At 50.3% G+C, this 22,358-nt stretch overlaps 2 protein-coding genes across 3 annotated transcripts in view; both read right to left on the bottom strand.

Annotated features, from left to right (window-relative positions):
- Positions 1–2,478: 2,478 nt before the first annotated feature.
- On the bottom strand, positions 2,479–7,109 carry DIRAS3 (DIRAS family GTPase 3). 2 transcript variants are annotated; one of them, XM_086753988.1, is made up of 2 exons: positions 6,988–7,109; positions 2,479–5,842 (listed from the first exon to the last, which is right to left on the bottom strand). In XM_086753988.1, the coding sequence occupies exon 2, from the start codon at positions 5,755–5,757 to the stop codon at positions 5,161–5,163; it is 597 nt and encodes a 198-aa protein (XP_086610114.1). In that variant the 5' UTR covers positions 5,758–5,842; positions 6,988–7,109; the 3' UTR covers positions 2,479–5,160. The 2 variants fall into 2 exon arrangements, with proteins under 2 accessions (XP_086610114.1, XP_086610113.1); XM_086753987.1 differs by lacking the exon at positions 6,988–7,109 and adding an exon at positions 6,057–6,166.
- A 7,144-nt stretch (positions 7,110–14,253) lies between these two features.
- Positions 14,254–22,358, bottom strand: part of WLS (Wnt ligand secretion mediator) — a 35,301-nt gene continuing 27,196 nt past the window's right edge. Inside the window, exons 7-12 of the mRNA XM_086753860.1 lie at positions 22,096–22,193; positions 21,902–21,965; positions 21,302–21,445; positions 19,568–19,651; positions 17,956–18,109; positions 14,254–17,465 (exon numbers count right to left, since the gene is read on the bottom strand). Of these exons, the coding sequence (XP_086609986.1) occupies positions 17,356–17,465; positions 17,956–18,109; positions 19,568–19,651; positions 21,302–21,445; positions 21,902–21,965; positions 22,096–22,193 (654 nt within the window). The 3' untranslated portion in view covers positions 14,254–17,355. The remainder of the gene's footprint in view (positions 17,466–17,955; positions 18,110–19,567; positions 19,652–21,301; positions 21,446–21,901; positions 21,966–22,095; positions 22,194–22,358) is intronic.

The raw sequence follows: 22,358 nt of genomic DNA on the forward strand, positions 1-22,358 counted from the left end.
ACCCAGCCAGCCCCGCGCCTGCCGCCACCGCGCCAGCGAGGCGAGGCTCTGCCACCCCGGGACATCGCGACCCCACGCAGGAGAGAGGCGGCCCTGCCAAGGCAGCGCCGGCACGTGGGTCGTCCCCTCCCTTCTCCGCTCCTCCTGTCCTTTTGCTTTATTAGATGGGAGGGGAAAAAAACCAAAATAATTCGGGGTAGCAGTGCTAGCCTAGCATGCAGCAATATCCCTTAACTATTATTATGCTGCAATCGGTTTAAAGCAGTCTGTAGCATTTTCATCAGCTCTTAGAAGCGTTTGACGTACTTAATTTACGCCACAGAAACTGCGGAAGATAGCAGACGATGGTTAAGACGCGCTTTACTCCGAGTACCTGGTAGCTACGGACCACGCATGTAAACCACTCTTGCTTATTATTCCGAGCTGCTTGTTACATTAATCATGTGCCCGCTTTGCTCTGGGAAGAGGAATTAGAACACAGCAATATTCTGGCTGCTTGTTTTTAAAATACGTGTGTGGGTGGACACTCCAGCTACTGCTCACATTTTTCTCTTGCAAGTCGCAGAAGCTCTGTTCGTGATTCTCCTCCCCGGTATTTTCTCTTGACACTGATTTTGTTGGCCAGATTCTGGAAGGGAGCTGCCTCAAGCCAGCTTGCGAGGAAATACTAAGTATTACTAATTGAGAAACGTTTGAATTTCTGCATTGCAGAGAGGAAACCTTGGAACAGCTTTAAAATGAAAGGTGCCATAACGATTTTTCCTCCAGCAAAGAAACAGAAGGCCTGCAGTGCTATTATCTTTGTCCATTAAACCTTTCCTGCTTCGACACCTCCTAGTCTGAACATTGCTTAACAAGTCCTCGGGAACGAACCACACTGCTGTCTCTGAAAATTATTTAAGAGCTCTACAGCAGCAGAAAGCAAGGAACTGATTTTTTTTTTGGAGCAAAGTTTGAGCCAAGCTTTAAAGCAAGCTTGAGATCCTGAAATGCAGATCTAAGGAAAACCTGTGTTAAGGCTCCACTCATTCCACGCTGCTTCCAGCTTAAAGCAGCTGTTTGGTGGGGAAACTGAAAGAGGGGGTTACATCAGCGCTGGAAATACATACCTAGCTGGTCACAGCTAAACTGCCAGTCCTCAGTAACTCCTCAGGCAGAGGGCAGCGAGTAAACACAACTACTCTCCCCAAAATGTTTTCATCCAGCCACTCGGGCTACCGACAGCTCTCATGATTCATTCAGGACGTTGCACAGAGGATTTCTGCAGTTAACGGTGTTCGCCTCGTGACCCTGGAAGGATGTTACGGAGGCAGTAATAGCAACTCAACAAGTTGTACCAGCGTCTTCCGTGACCTCGTCTCACCACACCTGAACTCGTGAAGAACATTTTGGAAAAACAGCAAGTTCTGAGAGTGAATGAAGTTTGACCGAATGAGAAAAATAAAGAAAAAGGAGAAAAACAACCAACGTGAGAAACAGTGAGTTCCCATCCCGCTTGCTAGATACGAACTGCGTGTCAAGGCATGTCTCCAAGCTGAAGAGCTGACAGGATGCAGAAATAGCTCTGTAAAAAGCACGTTGTCGCTGCCTCACGAAAAAGCATTCTGTTGGCAAACAGCAGCTAAGGACAAAGCCTGTGACACAATACAAGAGGTATCCATCAGACATCAGAACTGCTTGTTTACTTCAGACAAACGATTTTACCTGAATGTCTTTCATCGGAACTTTTTTTTCTTTTAAAAAATAAACCTCAACAAATCAAATCTGTTCACTTTAACTGCACTTATTCAAAAAAGGTTTTAAACATTTACTTCAATGTACACTCCTTACACTGCAAAACATTTTAATTCTTACAGAAAAACAATTATTATGCTTTATATTGCTTTATATATACAGCTTTAACTCAGCAAAATGCTCCTGCATGAGAAATAAAACGTAAGCACGTGTGCAATAAACTCAAATGCTATCTGCAAGAGGCACATACTACTTCGAGTTCAGTTTTAGCAAAGACTTACCCATCAGTCCCGAAAACCGATGGATCTTCAGCTATTCCCAGAGCCAGTCTGAGGGTTGTACTTCCCAGCTACACCATCACTCCAGAACGCCGACGTTAGCCCAAGAGGAACGATGCCGCCGTCTGCGCCAGCACGCGCGAACCCACTAGATGCTGGTTACGAGGAAGCAGATCCCAGTACAAGCTTTATGAAGTAACGTTCATTTACAAGTGGAACGTGGCCACTGTTTCGTAACGATTAGCGAGCGTCCCCAAGCAATAAGGTATTTTTCAAGCTGTTACTAAATACAGTCATTTAGCTATACAAGCTCCCTGGAAGACTGTGAAGTTATTACCCTTTAATTTAGATTTGTACGGAACTTTTAACAGCCAACATCTTGATAGGCATCAGTTCAATTAAAATAAATTTCCCTCCTTACAGGAATGATAGATTACACACACAAAAATCAGACTAGTTCAGTTCATATGGAAACAAATACAATTACACAATGTATTTATTAATACAGTTTTAATCCACGATACAATTGACCTAGCACACCCAAAACGTCGATGACTGACACGGGATGAAAGGCAGCCACACCAGGCGTCGCTCGATCCCAATCTGCTCGAGGCTCCCAGGCTGGGGCTCGGGGTGCCGACACCCCCACACCACCTCCCTGCATCGCCGGGAGCATCCGAGCATCTCCATTGCCCACGCGGTCCCGCAGGACCTCCTCTCACAGCCCCCCAAGGCAGCTTGGGGGATCTGCCAGGCGCGGGAGGGACGGAGCCCGTTTTGTTCCTTGTGCTCTGCCGGACCCCCGTCCGGAGCGATCTCCGCATGGGTGGTAGGTGGAAAACACCGCAGCGATAATGACACATCGCAGAAGAGCTCGGCTGCGTGAATAACTGCAGACACACGCTGCCCTGCCTTTGCACAGGCATCTCCGTGAAGGCAGTGGGAGTTGTAGAGACATTATTAGGTCTCATGACATTTTAAAGAGGCTTAAATATAAAATGACTTATAGGGGATTCAAAGGCTGGAGTGCAACTGAAATAGCCTTTACAATAATTGCCAGAAGCTAAAAACGACCCACAGAGAAGCATTGCATAACTGCTTGGAAATGAAAGAACAGAGAGATCAAAATCCATGCATAAAGTTAGAGAGGAACAAAAGCAAGAGTTATTTTCAAGCAAAGCCATTATGGCTGCTTCTACAGCAGTCGGCACCACAACTCCCGCACAGGAAGCTTGCGGGAGATCATCTCCAGCAAGAAAAAAATCAGGTGTAGAGCCTTTGTATCAGCTTGGCAAATCGGCACTTTATTTCGGCAAGTACGCGTAACATTTCAGTCAGCACCGAACACTCATGCAGAGCTTGCTTGGGTTTCTGAAACCGTAACGAGTAAGATTTTCTGCTGAATCAAATGGTGTGAGGGCTGCAGCTGTAACTGGGGCAGACTCCCCCGGCACACACGGAGCTGACCCCTCATCTCTGCGTAGCAGCAGCCTGCGGAGACCAGAAAAGCGGCTCACGGACACAGAGGAGACAAGGGAGCATCAGGAGCCAGCACCCATTGTAAGAGTTGTTCAGATATGTGAGATATTAACAGGATACAAACCTCATGGCTTTGCGTATTAGTCTGCAACACACGAACAGCTAATGGCTGAGAGAACAGGCCCTTCTCTAGCATCTCATGTAGAAACCCAGCAGTTATTAATAGACACTATTGCTTTCAAACTAGGAAAGGGTTTGTACTTTCCAGCATCTCCTGTTCCATGTTTTGTTCATCTTCAACAACAAAATCATTTCACTAGAAAAGTGCTATAAAAAGAAGCAACTCCTCTCTCCCATGTCTCTTGCGTCAATACTATGTTGCTGCCTAAAAACCAAACCTTCAGGCCTTAGAGTCTTCTGCTTGGACTAATACGTACACAAAGTAGGAGAACTATGGCATAGGCTGATAACAAATACTTGCACTTATTTTCTTGAAATCTTTCTCAACCATGCACTGCAAATGCGGCTTATCATGCTTGTCTCTTGTTAACAATAGTAAAAAAAAAAAAAATTAAGCAGAGGGAGGGAGACATGCGATAGACTAAGCCCATGTCTCTGGTCCTTTCACTTGTGGGAAGCATCTGCTAAGTTTCCACCAGAGAGGAGTTTGCTTTGAACACGCAGCTTCCAGGTTTAGACGTTTCTTGCTGAAGCAGCATTACCTGAACCAACTTGTCCTGAATCTCAACCAAAACCTGGGTAACTCAGATTAAATAAGAGAGGGCAAAAAAATATCTAAGAGAACTCCAGGAAGACTGGAAAAGTCACTTCAGCCACATGCAAAACCAGACTGAGGGTTGAGAAAGGAAAGGGCAATCGCCAAGACAACCAGCTACTACATCAACTGGTACTTACAACAACCCGATTCCTTCGTGAAGGGGGCAGCTCTTGCTTAGGGACACCGAGAATCACCCCTGGATTTGGAGCCAGAGCACGTGGAACCTCCTGCCTCAGTGAACTGGACAAGCCAGGGTAAAGGGGGGGTGGGAAGCAAACAGCCTGATTATACACAGCTAGAGCTGTAATCAGGCGCAGAACTGCCGAAGGCTCAGGAACTGCATAGCACACAGGACAACTTCTGCCATGGAAAACCCACATCTTTGGTAGGCAAGCCAGTCTGTCTGCCAAAAATATAAGCACCTGGAGCCACGTACATGTTCATTTGCAGTGCAAATGCTGAGCTCTGTTAAAGATTTGCTCTGGTCAACAGAGTCCTGAAAAACATTTTTGAAATACACACATTACAGACACCATGATTTCTTTCAAGCTAATAGGATGGAAACATTTAAAACTAGCCTGTACTCACAGGAATAGAGATGTTTACAGAAGAGAAAAATGTCAGTTAGAAACAAACATGTAAGTTGTTGCATTAAAAACTTCTGGTCACATGTCATTGCTAACATTGAACATTTATTGTTTTAAAAAAATAAACATGCAGAAAGCCATCCTCTTTAAAACCAACACATAAAATAACCCAGCGGAGATTTCAGAGAGAAGCAGTAGCCCTGTAAGGCACGGATTCGTCTGAAACCTCCAGCAGAAATGTATTTTCTGTGGGAGTCCACGCTCCGATTACACCACGCAGCGGTGCGAGTCCAGCCAAAGTCAATCACATAACAGAGCACTTGCCTTGCAGTTTATCTTTCTTTTTCTGCTGCTTGGATTTCTTTCCGTCCACCTGGAGACTGACAGTTCTCCTCTTCTCCAGATTCAAGAGCTCCTGGAAGAGCTCCTGCACGTTGTAGTTCATTTTGGCTGACGTCTCCATAAAGGAGCACTTCCACTTGCTGGCTAGCGCTTGCCCCTCGCTGGCATCCAGCTCCCTCTGGGTCTCGTCGCTTTTGTTGCCCACCAGCATTATCGGGATTTTTTGGATGTCCCCTTTAATCTGACAAATCTCCTCAAAGATGGGCTGAAGATCTTCCATGGACTGCCTGCTGGTGACGGAGTAGACCAAGATGAACGCGTGCCCTTTGGATATAGACAGCCTCTGCATGGCGGGGAACTGATGGCTTCCCGTGGTGTCCGTGATCTGAAGGGTGCAGATGCTCTTATCGCAGCTGATCACCTGCCGGTACGTGTCTTCGATGGTGGGGATGTAGGTTTCCCTGAAAGTTCCCCTCACAAAACGGAGGACCAGGGAGCTCTTGCCAACCCCCGCCGCCCCGAACACGACCACCCTGTAATCGTTGCTTTGTTCAGGCATGTTTGCTGCGCTGCGACACGCCTGAGGATTTTTAAGGGAAAAAGCCCGACTTCTTCGAGTTTACACACCCCTACACAGAGGCGGGCTGCGGGGAAGGGAGGGGGGCAAAAGAGAGGAGCAGGGGGAGAGAAAGAGAAAGAAATCGTTCACGCCATCTCGGTAATTTTACGGTACGCTAGTGAAATAAGCGATTAAGTCGTCATTCCCCTCCCATCCTTTTTTTTTTTTTTCTCGCGTTAAAGAGAAACAAACCACCCCGGGCACACACCCCCTGCTACGAGACGCGAAAAGCGATTCACCTGCCGCCATCGGCTCCGCCGTCCAGCCCAGCCGCACCGGAATCGCCCGCCGGCAGCGGGGAAGCCGCGCCGCCTCCGCCCGGAGCCCCGCCGCTGCGGCGAGGGGGGGGCTCGGCTCCCTGCCTGCCCCCGCCGCCTTCCTCCTCCTCCTCCTCCTCGGCTCAGCGCCGGCCCCGCAGCCTTCCTCCCTGCTCCATCCACCCCCGCCTGCCGGGCCCCCGAAAGCGGCAGGGGCTGCCGGCGCGGATGGCCGCCCCCGCCTCCCCTGCACCGCAGGCGCCCGGGAGCTGCTGCACCCGACCTGATTTTGTTTTAACGCTTAAAACAGGGGCCGGCTTTGCAGCACCGCCCCCCCGCCATTAAAAGCGGCAGGGGTGCACTCCTGCAGCCCTGCCCCTGAGAAGCCGCCAAAGCTTTCGGGCTGTGGCAGCTCAGGTCCACCACACCGGCAGATAAGAGAGCTGTATTTCGAACACAAGTCGTATGATTCCTCATTCATAAATGCGCGATTTCCCCAAAACACCGTCTCTCCACACGCCCCCTCTGAAGGCAGACCCCATGGGCAGCCTCCCAAAACGGCCCGGGGGGCCGAGAGAGCCGGCCCCGCAGCGCCCGCCCGCGTTCCCGCCTCCTCGCCCCGCTCCCGCCTCAAGCCGCCGCCATGGCGGGCGAGAGAGGGCGCCCCGCGCTCGGCCGCCGCCTCACGGCCCCGCGGCGGGAAGCGGCGGACCGCAGCCCCCTCCCCGGCCCCGCCACCGCCCCCCTTCCCGCAGCGCCTTCCCCTTCCCACCCCGCCTCGACGAGCCCTCCCTCACGCCCCAAAATGGCTGCCGACCGCCACGGAGGGAGCTCGGCACCGACGACCCCCGGCCCGAGGGCAGGCAGCCCCCCCCAAGTCAGCCCCCAAACCCGCTTCTCCAGAGCCACCCACCTGCACCCAGAGCGGGACCGCACCGGCCTCCACCCCGGGGGCCGCGCCTGGCCCCTTAGCGGGTTAATTGGACATCTTAATTGCCCAGCTGGCGATGGAGAACCAGCACGGGAGCAGTGCTGCTCTGCCCGGCACGCTGGCAGGGGTCAGCTCTCCTCGGGGAGAGGTTGGGCATTTCTCAGGCTGATGTGTTCAGCCCTGATTTCCGAGGACAGCCAGTCTGACAGCAACATCTCCCACCACGACAATTAAAACCATCCCCGTGTCTGTGACAGGGAGGGCCCTGTTGCATTGCCTGGATGAGAATTCTTCTCTTTTTTTTTTCTCTAGATCAGTCATTTTTTTTGTAAGCACGACCTTGGCCTTGGACCAGAGCTTCCCCGTCTGGAAGCCAACTGTGCAAAAGCCTCGTGAAGGCAATATCTCACCTTTTCACCTCTCCCCAGAAACCTCACCCTGCTTTGCCGTGGGTTTATTCCCATGTTCGCTGCAGGCAACGGACTTCTGCCAGCTCGTGGCTGTTGAGGAGCTGGCCTCAAAGTAAAGCCTTGGACCTGTAACCTCTTCCTTGGCATGAGGTCTTCACGCCTTGAAACATCTTGGTGTGAGCACGGCCGCGTGTGCAACAGGAGCTCGCCCTTTTCTCCGGGCCTGTGAATGGTTTTCATTCTTCCTGATGCTGGAGGAAGCTTTTGCCCACACCAGTGCTCGCCTTACCGGACCTGTGCCTGTCTTTGTCCTGAGCAGCGATTCGAGAAGAGATCGGCACCAGGAACCAAACTGGCTTCGCGTGAGGAGGTGGTTAGGGCTGTGACAGCCTTCCGCATCGGAGCAGCTGCAATCCCCCCACAGCTCAGCTGCTGCTGAGGAACTGAGGAACCACAACTGAGCATCTGCAGATTAGACAGAGACACCTTGGTTCTGCTGCTAATTTTGCATTGAGAAGCTTTTTTTTGCCTGTTTCTCCTGCCCTGTTTGCCCTCTTTGTGCTGCCACATCTTCCTGCTGTCACACCTCGTCTTCCCGCCGTACATTTTTAGCCTGCTAAAAATTAATGCGTTTCACGAACCGTTTACGCATGGGGTCCTACCTGGATTGTACACAACCCGGGCACATCCTGACTTCTGGTGGCCCCGGTTCTCTCCCGCTGCACAAGGATACTTCGATAGAAAAATTACCAAGCCTGCATCTGCCGTGCGGAAGGCTGCTGCAGCGATACCAGTCCTGTTTGTGTTTCTGTCTCTTAGTTAAGCACTTAGGCAACTTCTTTCTGCAGCCAAATCTCGCTTTGGGAGGTACAGCGGCACCTAAAGTGCTAGTGAGTTCTTGTGGAGGAAAGATTTCTCAGTCCTCCCCCAAGCTTATTCTTCCATTTGTGGTTTTCCACGTTGTCGTTTCTTATTTCTCTGACACTTGCTGCCTCACCGGCTCCATGCTATTCTCTCACCTATTTTGAATCCTTACAGAGCAGCCCTGTAATGCCTGTCTCCTATCCCAGACTGAAAAAAAAAGGTCTTTGGACTTATTTCATACTGCTCTGTCCAACGCAAAAAGCCCAGAGGATTTTCTCAAAGAGTTTCAATCTTAACAGGAGGCCCTGTCAGCTCCTGTCCTCACTGCATTATTTACTTGGGAAAAAGGAAAGCAGATGCTCAGCTGCTGGGCCAGCTGGTTTAGATGCAGAGGGAAGCTATCGCAAAGTCAGCTGCTGATAAAGATTCGGGCTGATTCTCAGAAATCAAGCAGAACATACAAGCAGAACACCCAACTTTTGTAAGGTACTCGGAAACACCCGAGGTAGAACTTGCATCAAGAGCCATCCAAAAATAATGAGAACTGTAACCAAGACCTTAAAAAAAAGCCTCTAAAGCCAACAAGGTGCCCGGTTGCACCGAGCTACTTTGAAAGTTCCTGTCTGAAATAATAATAATGGTATAATTAAAAAATGAAAATTAAAATAGGGGAGTCAACCAAATCTCTTTAACAGTGCCCTAATCAACATTGCTTCATACAAAGGGACGGAAATTAGTTCTAATAAACTGCACGTCTGTCACATGAGGGAATCATTAATGCTGTAATCACAGCCGCTGAATCACAACTATGTGGAGAGCTGATGCTGTTCAGGAGATTTTCTCCTGTTGCTCCTTAGTCATCTCAACAAACCTGTGCTCAGCTCCGCAGGTGTGAAGGTGTAAGGGCTGCCTGCTGGGTCACGATGTAAGGTTACGCGTGTTAGGCTGTGAGCAAAACCAAACGCCTCGTGTCGTGGAACGTGAGAGGCATTGTCGCGGTGGAGAGGCGCCCAGAAGTGTGCAGAGGACAGGCGTAGTCCTGCTCGGCGATGCTTGACATGCGTGCCCGGAGGCCCACGCGTGCTGGCAGCAGCGTGCTCCCGCGCAGGTTTCGCTGCGTAGGAACTCGTGGAGATCTGCCTGGGCACGTCAGCAGCGATCTTCTACAGGCTGTCACTCAGCAGCCCTTCGCTCTTCGTTTGGTTATGGCTTCTGCAATCCCGAAACATCTTAGCTTTAAAATCCAGGTGTAATCCTAAAACATCCCGCTTGAAGGCATCTGGCACTGTCAGCTGACCTGTGCCCGTTTCCCTCTTGCCTCTCCCCACCTCCCGTCCTTCAGACTCCGTGTTTCCACCTGCTGCAGCACGAAAGCTGTTCCTGAGGTACCTGCTGGAGCACGCTGACTCCCGAGCCGACCACATTTCCATCTGATTTTTGGAGCAGCCGTATGGCTGTTCCCTGAATCCCTCCATCATGTTCCCGTCCCAGTGCCTCAGCAAGCTGGAGGAACTCTTCCTCCTGGGCTGCCAAGAGAACCTCGAACCGCTATTTCCTGCTCTTTGCCTGTAGTTTTCCATCAAAACCATTTAAGCAAGACCTTCCCCCAGTGCCTGTGCCCAAGCCTGTGAAACCAGGGCAGTGCAGCTTATCCAGCTCTCCAGGACCATGTCCTCGGGGATGCTGCAGTCCACAGGGTGCTATACTGGTACCTGGGCTCTCACGACGACGTGCATTTGGCAGCGAAAGTCCTCTGTGCATTTAATCTCCTGCAGGGATTTTTTTGGGGGAATTAAATTATTTTCTCTCCAAGAGAAGAGACTGTCCCTGTGCAAAGGCTTCCCTTCCCTGCGTCCCTCGGGCTGCGGCGTGAGTGCCTGCAAGCATCACAGACGAAAACTCGGCTAAGCCGTGACAAAAGTTGTTGTCAGCCCTTTTTAATGCTTGTGTCCACTTGAAAGGGTTTCCCTTTCTCGCCCGCCTTTGCTGCGGTTTTGAGTCCCGGCAGACCCACGAGCGGCGGGGCTGTAGCAGGCACCGAGTCCCACGCAGCTCTGCCTGCTGCAATTAGCTCAGAAGATTTAATCACCTCTCACCTCTTTGCTGGAAAGCGATTCCTGTCCCTCGCGTGGCTGAATTTACGGTTCTCGTCTCTCCAGGCAGGATGACTTGCTCAGCCATTCCCTCCGCCTGAATCCTGTCATTAGCGGGGATTTCCAGAGCTGATTTAGAAAACATCATTTCTGGTGTTTATGAGGTATTTATTAGCCACAATGAAATGCTAACTAGTAATTAGTAGCTTATTCGCTATCTCAGCTAGCCATGCTCGCTCAAAGGCGGATATCCCATTTTCAGACGTTTTCCAAGCCTTCCAAGGTTTTGGGAGGATTACCGTGCCTCAGCCGCTGTCCATCTGAACCCAATTAGCTGGTTGTGCCTGGGATCCCGTCCTTTTTGGCAGGTCTCTCCCAGCCGCGGAGCCCAGCCTGCCGGCTGTGTTTTGCTCGCGTTAGGCAGCCGAGCTGGGTGCGGAACGGAGCCCAGAGCAGCACGAGCGAGAAGGCAGCTCTTTCCAAGAGGTATTTGTTTGATAAGTGAAGCGATGTGAAAAGCCAACGGGCTCCTGTGCTTGGGGAAGGATTTCTGACTCTTGTCCAGTGAGAACAGTAGGAAAGAAGCTGTGAGTCAATTTGTCAGTGGCAGAGGAGCGGGAAGGTCTCCAGCCTCCCTGGAGAAAGGATGGAGAGGAGAGAGACGTGTCCTGTGCAGTACCTCTGTCCTGGAGGGGACAGATCGGTTGAGGAGGGACACGGCCACGAGACGCTGGCTGAATGCCCCGCTGTCGGTCAGGATTTGCTTGGGCTGAAGCTGACAACAACCAGAGAAGTTTTAAAAGGAAGCTTTAAATGGGAATCAGCTGTTTGCCTCCTCAGAAGGCAGAGCACAGAGGGAGAGGCACTGTCTGCTGCTTCGCCTGCTGTTGCTACCGCTCCGGAAAAGTGCCTGGGGAACGTCTGGAGCTGCGAGCTGGTGCAGGGCAGCGGTGGGGACCCGCAGAAGGGACGGGTGAAGATTATCAGAATCCCTTTTCTGTAGGGACGTTGCCAGAGGTTGTTTCCGTTATGACAGGGCTCCCTTGGGACTTGCCGGGACTGCACAAGAGCGTGCTTTTCCAGGTCACCAAGCCCAGGCAGTGCTCCTCGCTGCTTTTCTATCCGTGCTTAGGGTGGTAAATCCCCCCTTCCCATTGCTTAGCAAGCACGGGGGCACACCCCACCAAACTTCACTGGTTTCTTTTAGAAAAGAGAGTCTGTCTGCTCTTAACTTCATCCTGGAGCTACACGGCTGGAATCCTGCAGACCAATGATTTTGGGATGGAGGGGGAGCCTTGCTTTAGGCCCACACATAGAGTCCCCACCGCTGCCTTCTCCGCGCTTGCTGCTGGCAGGGAGGACGAGTGAGGAGTGCTCGTGCCTGAGCACAGATGGGGCACCCCAGAGCTGGGTTTTGTTTGAGGTGTGACAGCTGTCGGCACCTGTGTGGATTTCCTTCCGGGGAAGGCTCGCCCTGTGCAGCACCAGCTCCAGATTTACCTCTTACACGTCAGAGATGGAGAGGCAGGAGGCACCAACAATTATAGCCATGGTAAGATCTTGTATTTCATGTAAAACTCTAGATCTAAAGCCTGAAGTTCATATTGATTTCCTGTAATAGTCTCTGACAAGAGAAAAACTGAAAGAGCCATCGGCTCTTGTACAGTGAAACATCAGGCACTAAGTAGGAAAGCAGACCTGTGACAGACGTCTGTGTGCCAACCACAGAGCAAAATCCTTCCAAAAATAAATCTGTTGCTGCTGAGTGCTTATTTTACCCCAATAAAAACGCACCAACTGTGCCTCATCTTTGAGAGCAGGAGTGACAGACGTTTATAACAAGACCCGGAGCGGACGCGAGCAGCTGCCCTCAGCTCTGTGCATCTTGTCGCCTGCAGTTCAGTCTCCTGAAATTCTTTCCCCGGCAATACAGCCAATGCTTTATTTTCATCATCATTAAATCCCACACAGTACCCTTGGGCTACAGGATTGGTGGTGGGAGGTGGAATGTGTTTCAGTGTCCCACAACATGCCAATCGTCTGGGGACTGCTGAGAGTGGAATAAAAGGGACAAGGAGAAAACGCCAGCGCCTCCCTTTCCCCAGCCAGTGCTCCCCAGCACCACTGCAGACTGGGGACAGCCTTGTATCACTGCTGGGACCCTCAAACTCACCCAGTCACAAGTTGCCTCTTCCATTTTTAAGCTGGGAAACGAGGGCCAGATCCATCCCGCAAGCCTTGCTGCTGGAGCTTGTGGCCAGGAGGCACGCGGTGAGACACAGCCACACCACCTACAGTCATTTTTGTCACCCTTCCCCAAGGCTTTCCTTCGCCTACCATGCCCTCCCAGGGCATCGCCGTCACCCCGCGCGGAGGTTTCTGTCTGAAGGAGAGCAGCCCAGCGCCGCACGCTTACACCTCACCTTGCACCGGCGCGACTGGGAGCAAAGGAACGGCAGACACGGCTGCGCTGGAGTCTGCTGCAGCTCCTGGCTTTGCTCTTCAGTCACAAACTGGTTTTAGAGCCGAAAGGGACTCTGGTCCCAGACTTCTCCTAAGAAAACACGGAAAGGGGTGTAATAAGAAAACCAGTCAGACTGTTCCAGCCGAAGACCATTTGCTGACCTCAAGAACTGTGGCCCCCAGCTCTCCCACAGAGGTCTATTCACAACCCATTTCCCTGCTCCCCGTGACTTGGGCTGCTCATGCCAGCCCCAGACAGCCTTTTAAGGAAACTCTCCGGTAGTTTTTCCCACTCCTCTCCAGCTCTCACTGCATCCCTGCCCAGCGGCACAGAAGCACGAAGCTCCTGGGGACAGCTCTGACCCCGAGCAGCACCTTGCAGGTAACAGGAACTTCTACACTGATGCAGGTTTCCCACATTTTGGGAGGTGAGGGATTTATTAATTTTATTTTAATCAGGCGGAAAGCCGTGTTCTGGTGGCAGCAGAGGGCAGCAAAGGCCTGGATCCGTAACCTCGGAAGAGCTGCCCTGTGGGAAGGTGGCAGTGGATTTAGTCATTTAAAATTCATGAATTTGCTCTTTTGAAATTCATTAGATCCTGAAAGTGCTGCACTGCCTCCCGCTTGCCTTTGAGCAGCCCTAGTTCCTCACTGTGGCAGAGAAGCTGTGGCCAACGCAGGCTGCAGCAGAAACGGAGCCACCAGCTCTGCCTAAATCTCAGCAGCCCAGTTCCCCTCTCGTGTGCCATTCTATCGACGCGGCCCGTACTGCAAGAGGAACTTCACGCTGTTGATACTGAAATTAATCTGTCATCATCAAATTTGCCATTACTCCTTAAGCACAAGTCCTGGGAAACCTTTTTTTTTTTCTTTTCTGGATCTTGGACAGAAAGGTGGGGAGCAGTGGGAGACAGCACCTTCGAATATGGCAGCAGATGGAAGAGGATGCCCAAATTTTGACGTCGCAGTGAGAAAGCAGCCAACATGTGAAGCTCACAGTGAAGCTGTGATGACTCCAGAGCTGGAAAGAGGGGTCAGGCAGGTCCAGGGGACAGAGCCCGACGGAAAACCCCGCGGCTGTGCCCCGCTGTGGCAGCAGACTTCAGCCGCTCAACTCCCTCGTCCTGCAGGCAAAGGGAGCTGTAACCGATGCTCCAGAGACGAGGCAGAAATGGCTCTGCCGACGATGAACCCTAAAGCAAAGGTTTTAAAGGTCAAAAACCCTGGAAGAATTGTCTTTCTGACCACAAAGCATTTGGAGAGAGATGCGGGAGAAAAACTGTCCGAGTCAATTGTTTTCCCCAGCAACAAGTTGTGCGACTTGCAACTGCCTGAAGTAAAAGACAAAATAAAAGCAAGTAAGATCACAGCAGCAGAGCTACGATTTCTCACTCAGTGAAGCAGGCTGACCACAAATCCACAATATCGTATATTTTATTTAAATTAACAAAACTACACGTTTTCCAGGTTGCTTAAAGCATTCTGTAAAAACTGGACTCAACCTAAACAAAAAAAAAAGGATATATTTTAATAAGACCCAGGGACTATTTCTGAGACATATGAGTAGGGCTTAGGAATTAAGAAATAAAAAAACCCACCCACACACGCACACATACACGCGCCCCGTAAACAAATTGTTAGTGTTTGACACCAAATTTGGTTTCGAAGCTGCAGTTCCCCATTTGTAAGGAGCCTTTACAAAACGCAATGCTATACTAAGCTGTAAAAGAAACCGTGCACGCATCTATCGGAACAACATAAATATCACGTAAGAACCCAACAGAAAAAGGACGTTAACGTTGCAAAGTCGAGCACTCAGCCAGGAACGTGCCGGAGTTGCGATGACGTGCGTTCATTTAATTAACTTTGTAATTGAACTACTGCAAGTAGAAACATTGCTTGGACCTACTAGCACTTATTTTCCTTACGGAAATTGCTTACAAGGAGTTTGCCATCTGTTGAAGATGTGGTCCCAGCACTGAATCCACACAATAAGTCTGCCCCCTCCTTTTTCTTTTTTTAAATTTTCTTTTAAACTACATTTCCTTTCAGTACAGGGGCACTGTCATCCCAGTTTACCAAAAAAACCCCAAACTTAGACAAGATTATCTGTGTTCCAGTTCAAGTATCCAAAATCACCCACAGCTACCTCCTGAAGCAGCTTTCAGCACTCTGTGCTACAGCGACTTCACGCTCTCGGACACAGCAGCAGGAGGGACTTCGCCTGGAGCGACGCGTTCAGCGTTCCTCGGGTCCGACCCTGCATCCCGGCCGAGGCGCTGCCAGGGGCGGAGGGAACAGAATAGAACAATGAACAGAATTGCTTTAAGAAAATCCTATAGTAGCTCCAATTAAAAATGAAGCAGCTCTTCTGCAGACGGGGTCTGCTCGGCGTGCCACACCCTGATCAGAGACCCGTTCGATGGTGCACGGCCCAGGGTTCCCAGCGACCCAAAGGATGCAGGATTATCCACGCCATTCTCCCTCTCTTCACAGTGCTGAGCTCTAATAAATGGTATTTTTAATGCTGCTTTACAGAGTGCCACTCTTACTGGGATTACAACAGCCCAGCACCTCCTGGTGCAATTTGTTTGGCACAGTCAGCAGGTCCCCGTGAGAAATCCCTTCCCGGGAAAGGCTGGTGCGGAGACGGGGTGCCTAGCCGGTCCCCCACATCACCGAGGGGCAGGCACTGGCTCGCTGGCCCCATTCCCTGGTGGACTGGGAAAATAAGGAGGAATTATTTGAACACCTCACCCCAGGTGAAGTACTGACTTGTCTCAAGAAATGCAGGGAAGGGAAGGCAAAAGGCGAGGAAAGCGGGTGCTGTATTTGGTTCCTACCACGCTGGAAACGGTGACGGGGATGGTTAGAGCTGAACCGAGCTGCCCCCCTGGAGCCGCAGCCCTGTGCAAACACCGGGGTGGGCGCGTGTCGTAATGCATACCTTGGCTAAGGGGGGGTTCAGGTTTCACAGGTGGTCTCACTTCTGATGCCTCCCAATTATACTTTCATTTTGCAGCTCTAATACTCTAGCGATTGGTGTGCAATTTCAGAAGTTTTAAGAATCCAAGGACAATGTGTCGCCTTTTCCAGGACAGTGCTTCTACCGGTACCCAGGATGACGGCCTGTCAGCGCCTCTGGAAGCTTCACGCCTCTCTCCCTAATCTCTGACCCTTCAGCAACAGACAGCAGTAGCAGATTCTTGTCTTTTAGGGACAAAACTGGGAGGCTGAGTTACAGGTTACCAGGAGTAACACAGGCATTTACTAGTGCCAGGTGATGAAGACCTCTGCATCCTCAGGCTCTCCTCCAGGCCCTGGAAGGCGTGCCCTGAGCAGCACAGACCCTTCTGGCCATGCTTCTTCCAGCACATGCCATGAACTGGTCCCCAGCACGGTCCAGTTTACCCCTCCATCCCAGATCAGTTCCCATTCCCCTCGCGCTGCCTGTCAGCCAGACGCGCCCAGGCACAGCACGGGGGTGAGCAACCTCATCGTCTGCCGTTGCGCTGAAAAGCAAATATCCACACTAGCGCGGGACAAGCGGATTCTTTCAAGCCCGATAATCCCTGGAAGAATCCAGCTCTGCCAAGCGCGCTCCATCCCGGCAACGCAAGGAGGAGCGGGATCGCCCAGCTCACAGGCGCAGGAACCAAGAACGCGCCGTCCCTCCCGTGGCCTTTCTCTTCTCCCCATGGCACGTAAGCAGCATAAAAATGAATGAGCCGTAACAAAAATGTACGATGGAGGAAGACAACGAGAGGGAGGGAAGCCAAAGGGGCTGAGAACAGGCAGGAGCTCTGTGACCGGTACCTCTGGGACCTCGTGACAGGAGCGCTCCTTTCTCCTGCAGCTCAGGCATCCAGTTCTTACATTCCCCTGTATTTAACAAATAGCTGTAAAACCTCCTGAGAAAGCACGTTGCCGCTTCTAAAATCTTACGTATTTCAACAGCCCACTACTCCCTTCCCCAGCCGTGCTTCATTCAAGTGACAGCGGTCTGCTGCGGAGCTGCAGGGCTCTACTGAAGACCTCAAACAAGGTTCAATGCAATTACAAACGGTGGAATTAAATGTTTGTACCATAGGGCTTTAGTTCCCCCGCAATCAACGCCTTGTTTAAAGCTGCACACAAGAAGGAAACTCCAAGTACGGAATACGTGCTCCTCGACTCAGCTTCCTGCACCGTGCAGGCACGTGGCATCCAAAGAAAAACTGCCCGGCGCCAGCTCTGCCCTTTCCCAACCTCTGAATGTGCGACTTTGCAACCTTAATGCTTTTCTAGCAGGTTTTTACGTGCTCGAGTGTAACACAATATGAATATCCCTCCCCCCAGAAACAACTACACCATATTAAAGAGTTTACAAATGTCTCGCTCGGTGTCACTGCTCTGTGAAAATACACTAGGTACGGGGTGCTCGGGAAGCGAGTCAGGTCAGAGAGGTCTCCTGCCGGAGGGCGTTCTGTTGTCCTCTGCTCTCCCCCCTGGTCTGGGTCCCAGCCGAGGCCGTCTCCGCGTTACTCCTGAGCCTCCTTGCGAGACAGCTTATAAACCTCCGTCGGCCCGTCCACGTGGGTGATGGTGGTGGTGAGCTGAAGCTCTTCCCCGCTGTTTACTCCCAGGTCACCTGAGAAACAAAGTTATTTCATTAGCCTGGTCTCACAATAAAATATTTGACATTAGAAAGCAAAAGATCTGTTTTCTTCCTTCCAGGCTTTCAGGAGCTACCGGAGCTATGGACCACGCAACACTTCTATGAATGCTTTTATTTAAAGTTATTTAAATACAAACACATTGGCAAGGGACGATTTCTGTGCTACTGAAGACTGCTGATAGAGGAATCCAGGAGCACTGCCATCTCCACTTGCCCAGATTTCTGTTCTCTCCTTTCCTTGTCCCTCCATTTGAGCTACACACTTACAGCTGGGCAATGCTAAAAAGTACAAAAACAACCTAGAAGATTTCAGACACTCTTGACTAAGTACTCAAACCTGTCTAACCTAGTCATTAATTACAACGTCTGCTAGGAAAAACAAACCATATCAGTATAAAAGCTATCACCCACGTTGTATCACTTTCTTCCCAAGCCAGCCTTCAGATCATTTAGAGGCATTTACCGTTCGACTGGTCTTCACCGTAGTTCTTGTGCGACGGTGCGTAGAGGAACATCAGGGCGAAGACGTAGAGGTTCCACATCCCGTAGATGCCGGTGAAGAAGGCGCTGTTCACTTGTATCGTTATGTCACCCCACTTCCAGTGGCCTTCGGTCACCTGCCCGGGAGAAAGGAGACAGGCACGGGCTGGTCAGTTAGAGCAAAGCCTGTGAAAATACCGAAGTGACCCCCTAAAGCCCTAACTTAGAGTAAATCAGCAAGAATAGCGTCGATTCAACAGGAATGAGGAAAGGGAGTAACAGATCCAATGGTGCAGTGGAGTCAGGATAGGATTCTCCTCTTTCACCTCCATCTGCAGGGAAAAAAACAGTCCTTACAAAATGATGGCATCAGGATTTCTTTTGATTTATCATTCTTAAGCGTGACAAAATCTTTCGTACTCTGCAATACACGGCTGCCGTAACTGATGTGTTCAGCAAAGATTGCCACGTGAAGGGCAGCACCTAGGAGAGTACTGGTTACATCTGAAAACCTTAGACTTCTATAAATAGACCTTTACAGAAGGAAAACCAGCATGAATAATGCGAAGCGCTAATGTGCTGAACGCTGTCTTGCTGCTTCTGTCTTACGAGAAGGGCCCAGGCTGACAGAATCAGCCTTAGGCACGCAGAGATTTGCCAAGATTTATGAAAATATCATCAATATTAATAATACTTGAAGCTAGGACACTGTTCACGCTGAAATGTTGGTTTTCCGTTAAAGAAGAAGACAGAAGGGGGAAAGACAAAAGCTAAGCTAGCTTAAAAGGAACAGCTGGACAAGATAGTCTGCGTTACGCCCATACGCAGTGACGGTCATTAAATGGCCAACAATGAACGGAATTGCCAAGTGGCATTCCTCAATCCATCCAGTCTCACAGATTTTTGAGAGCAAAAGCATCTGCTGGTGTATTTTGCACTGGGACCCACCATGTACACCCCAAAGCGTAAGTGGTGCAGTGAGGGAGAAACTGCTCCTGCAACGTAATCCTGGAATACTGGATTTGCAAGGCTGTACCCACGGCTCTCCTGAAGCTACGAGCTGCCTATGCTCAGAAACATCATCTTTGAAACAGAGGCAGTCTTAGAAGTCACCTGGAGTAAACCATCAAGGTACGTTTAAGTAGCAATATAAGCTCATTTGTACAGAGCCTGCGTCAGAGCTCAGGATAAATCCCTACAGATATTGTTGGAAACAGCCGGATTGCAAAGCTGACCCAGGGACGACCGAATTCTGTTATTTCTCTGCGGGCATATAAAGCCACCGGATTTTTTCAATGCGAACAGCACATTTTCCTCTTGCTGAGTTCTCAGAAATGACTAAACCGTGTTGGCTGATCTTTCAAACAGCACAGCCCCAAACCTCTCCAGGAGCCAAAGGCCTTTGTGAAGGTTCAGCCTGAGCAATTTTATGGCAGTGCTTCAAATAAACGAAAACAACTTTTTTAAAAAGCAACTTATTATCTAATCTGCTTATAACAGGCATGCCTAGTCTGAACAGCAGGCGAGCTGATGTCGTTAGCAGCTAGGGAACGGGAGGCTGACGTTCTCAGAGGGAGCCGAGCTTCGTCACTCACCTGGCTCACGATGAAGAAGATGACCGTCATCGCTGCACAAGCCAGGGTAATGAGCATCAGGAACTTGAACCTGAAAATCAGCCCCTGTTTAGAGAGAAATGTCAGTGGTCACATTAACAGAATCCACAAAACCCATTTTTGGTTTTAGCATATACAAGACACAAGTACAAAAAAAAAAAAAAAAAGGGCAAAGAAAAAAAGGGTCCAGCCCACAAAACCCCAAAGCAAAACAACCTCCACCCACTCCTCTGCGCCGCGTTCACGACAGCCCATACTCTCCGCTCCCCACACGTCTGCATTCCTCCCGGATGCTCCGAGCGGGGCGTGCATGTCTGGACAGCTCTTGCTTTCCATTACATTTGCTTTTGTGACTGAATTACCAAGAGTTAACGCGGATGAGGAGGCAGGTCAGCGTCACCCATGGGTTTCATCCACCAGCCAGGCTCAGAGCTCACAGCTTTTCTTAAACAAACATCTGGGGAGAGCTTGCACGGCTTAGCATGAGGAGTCGGTGTTTCTCCAGCACGGGTACTGGTACCAGACTAACCCTCACCTCCACGGTCTGGCTGGAAACTGCCGCAATTCCCAACGCTTGTCAAAACTACGCTGGCTATTACAGAAGAATGTAGATTAGAAGAGCAGCTATGGCTCAGGATCACTCGGCGGGGAACCGGACTGCATACCATACTTGCTTTCACTAGTTTTACGTTTTTACTTATAAATTCTTTCGGGTTTGTTTTTGTATGCGTGTTGTTTTTTTTAACCTGTTTCTGGAATTTTGGTGGAAATGTCAGTGTGTGCGCAATTACTGCGCCCTACTGCCACAACAAACGACTATCAATTTAACTCTTCCAGACCAGATTCACGCCTGCCAGATGTTTGTACGCAGAGCATGGCGGCAGCAGCTCTACACCACGAGCTGAAGTCCTCTGCCTCTTGCTATAGGGAAAGATGGAAAAAACGCTCAGTATCTTGTTCAACTTCTCGCCAAGCCCCATTTTCTAGTTTTTATGTGCATTCCTGATGGGTGATAACTGGCCTGTTTAAATCAGAAGTGACCATCATTGAACAGAACAACATTGTGATAAATATTTACACACCCATGGAAACAACAGGCACCCTCGGCTTAAGCACTTGAAGCGAGCTCCTCGTGTTTTGCAGCAGATAAAGAGAGCTAGGGCAGAAACACCACGCAAAATCTTGGGCTGCAAATGGGGATAATGAGCTGAACACGTCACTTTTTGATCCTAGCAGTTTCCGTCCTGCAACTCGGTTAGGAAAAGGCAACCCCAAAAATCTGAATTCACGCCACAGACAAATCAGGGTGGTCTTGGGAATACTTTCCATTAAATGCAATAATTTGCATTACAGGAGGAGAAATGGAGGTATGGGGAAGTGATAGCCTTACAAGCCCCAGTTATTTAAATGGTAATGTGGCCAATTTTCTTCTATCCTCCAACCCTGTCCAGCAAGCTGGGAGATGGTAACTACTCATAAAAAAGGAGAGCTAGCTTACACACCCTCCTGAGAGCTGAAAATACTTCATCAGGAGTAAAGACCCAAATAAAGAAGAAACTTCAGAGCAGTCAAACAAAAAGGCATTTGAGCAAGGCAAGAAAGCCAATCAGATCTTCCAGTTCAGGACCATATGGCTAGAGAAAGTGGCAGTATGGACTTCAAGGTAAAAAATGCGTTTTAAAAAGAAAGAATCTGTGCAAGAAAGGGGGACGTTACCTCGTAATGAAGGCGGCGAGCCTTGCTCATGGCTGGGAGGCTTGACTGCTTTCCACTGATGTTTCTGAACACTTGGAAGACCATAAAACACAGGAAGAGAAAATAGAGACACAAGCAGATTCCTGCGACTATAATGAAGGCCATCTGCGCAGCGCAAGTTAAGAGAAAATGGTATGAGCTAAACAGAAATAATAGAAAACATGACTCCAGCGACTCACATATTTTAGTACCATCCCAAAGATCATAATTAAACTTCTAGTGGGCAGCAACCACTGAGGATGGCAGCACTGGGGAGTCCGGGCTCCGACAGCCCCCAGCGCTCGGCACAGCAGCGAGGAGGGACAACCCACCAAAACGCCTGCCTGATCGAAATTTGCAGGAGATGTGGGAAGCTGATCTTCGGAGAGGCTCCTGCAAGAGGGCTGGGCGTCACAGAAGGGGGACAATCACATTAGCTTATCTCAGCCCAGTAACCAAAATTAATGACAGTGAAAGCAAAAGGAGGAGCGTGCCCCCCACCCCACAGGTATCTGGCAGGAGGGGAACACCTCCATCTCCTACCGACGCAGACCGAGCTGCCCTGAGCGCGTGGAAGGATACAGCCAGCTCCGTGCCAACTTCGGTGGTCCAGATGCTATAGAAGGGGTTCTTCAGCTGAACTCCCCTGCGAAAGGGAGAGAAAACACTGAGCTGCCACAGAAGCCAACCACCTCAGAGACCCCCATGCTTGCTCTGCAGCTTGGGAAGAGCCCGCCACGCTGCTTTGGCATGCGGGCAAGGTGCGCTGCGCCTACCTCTCGCACATATCGAAGACGAAGAGGCAGAAGGAGCCAACAGCTATGGGTCCAACCTGCTTCCAGTATCCCGAGAGACGATTCCGCTCGTTCTGGTCCTAATCAGAGGGTCAAGAGGTGGGGAGGAGGAGGAGAAAAAGAAAAAACAAAAGTTAGCCCGAAGTCCTCTCACCTGGATCAAGTCCCCGCAGCATTGTTTCCAACACTTAGTAAGTACAAAGGAGTTGCCAGGTATCGGTGCAAGTGGGGCTGGCCACCACCTT

The sequence above is a fragment of the Chlamydotis macqueenii genome, chromosome 8 (assembly GCF_036417535.1).
Source record: "Chlamydotis macqueenii isolate bChlMac1 chromosome 8, bChlMac1.mat, whole genome shotgun sequence".
NCBI classification, from domain to species: domain Eukaryota; kingdom Metazoa; phylum Chordata; class Aves; order Otidiformes; family Otididae; genus Chlamydotis; species Chlamydotis macqueenii.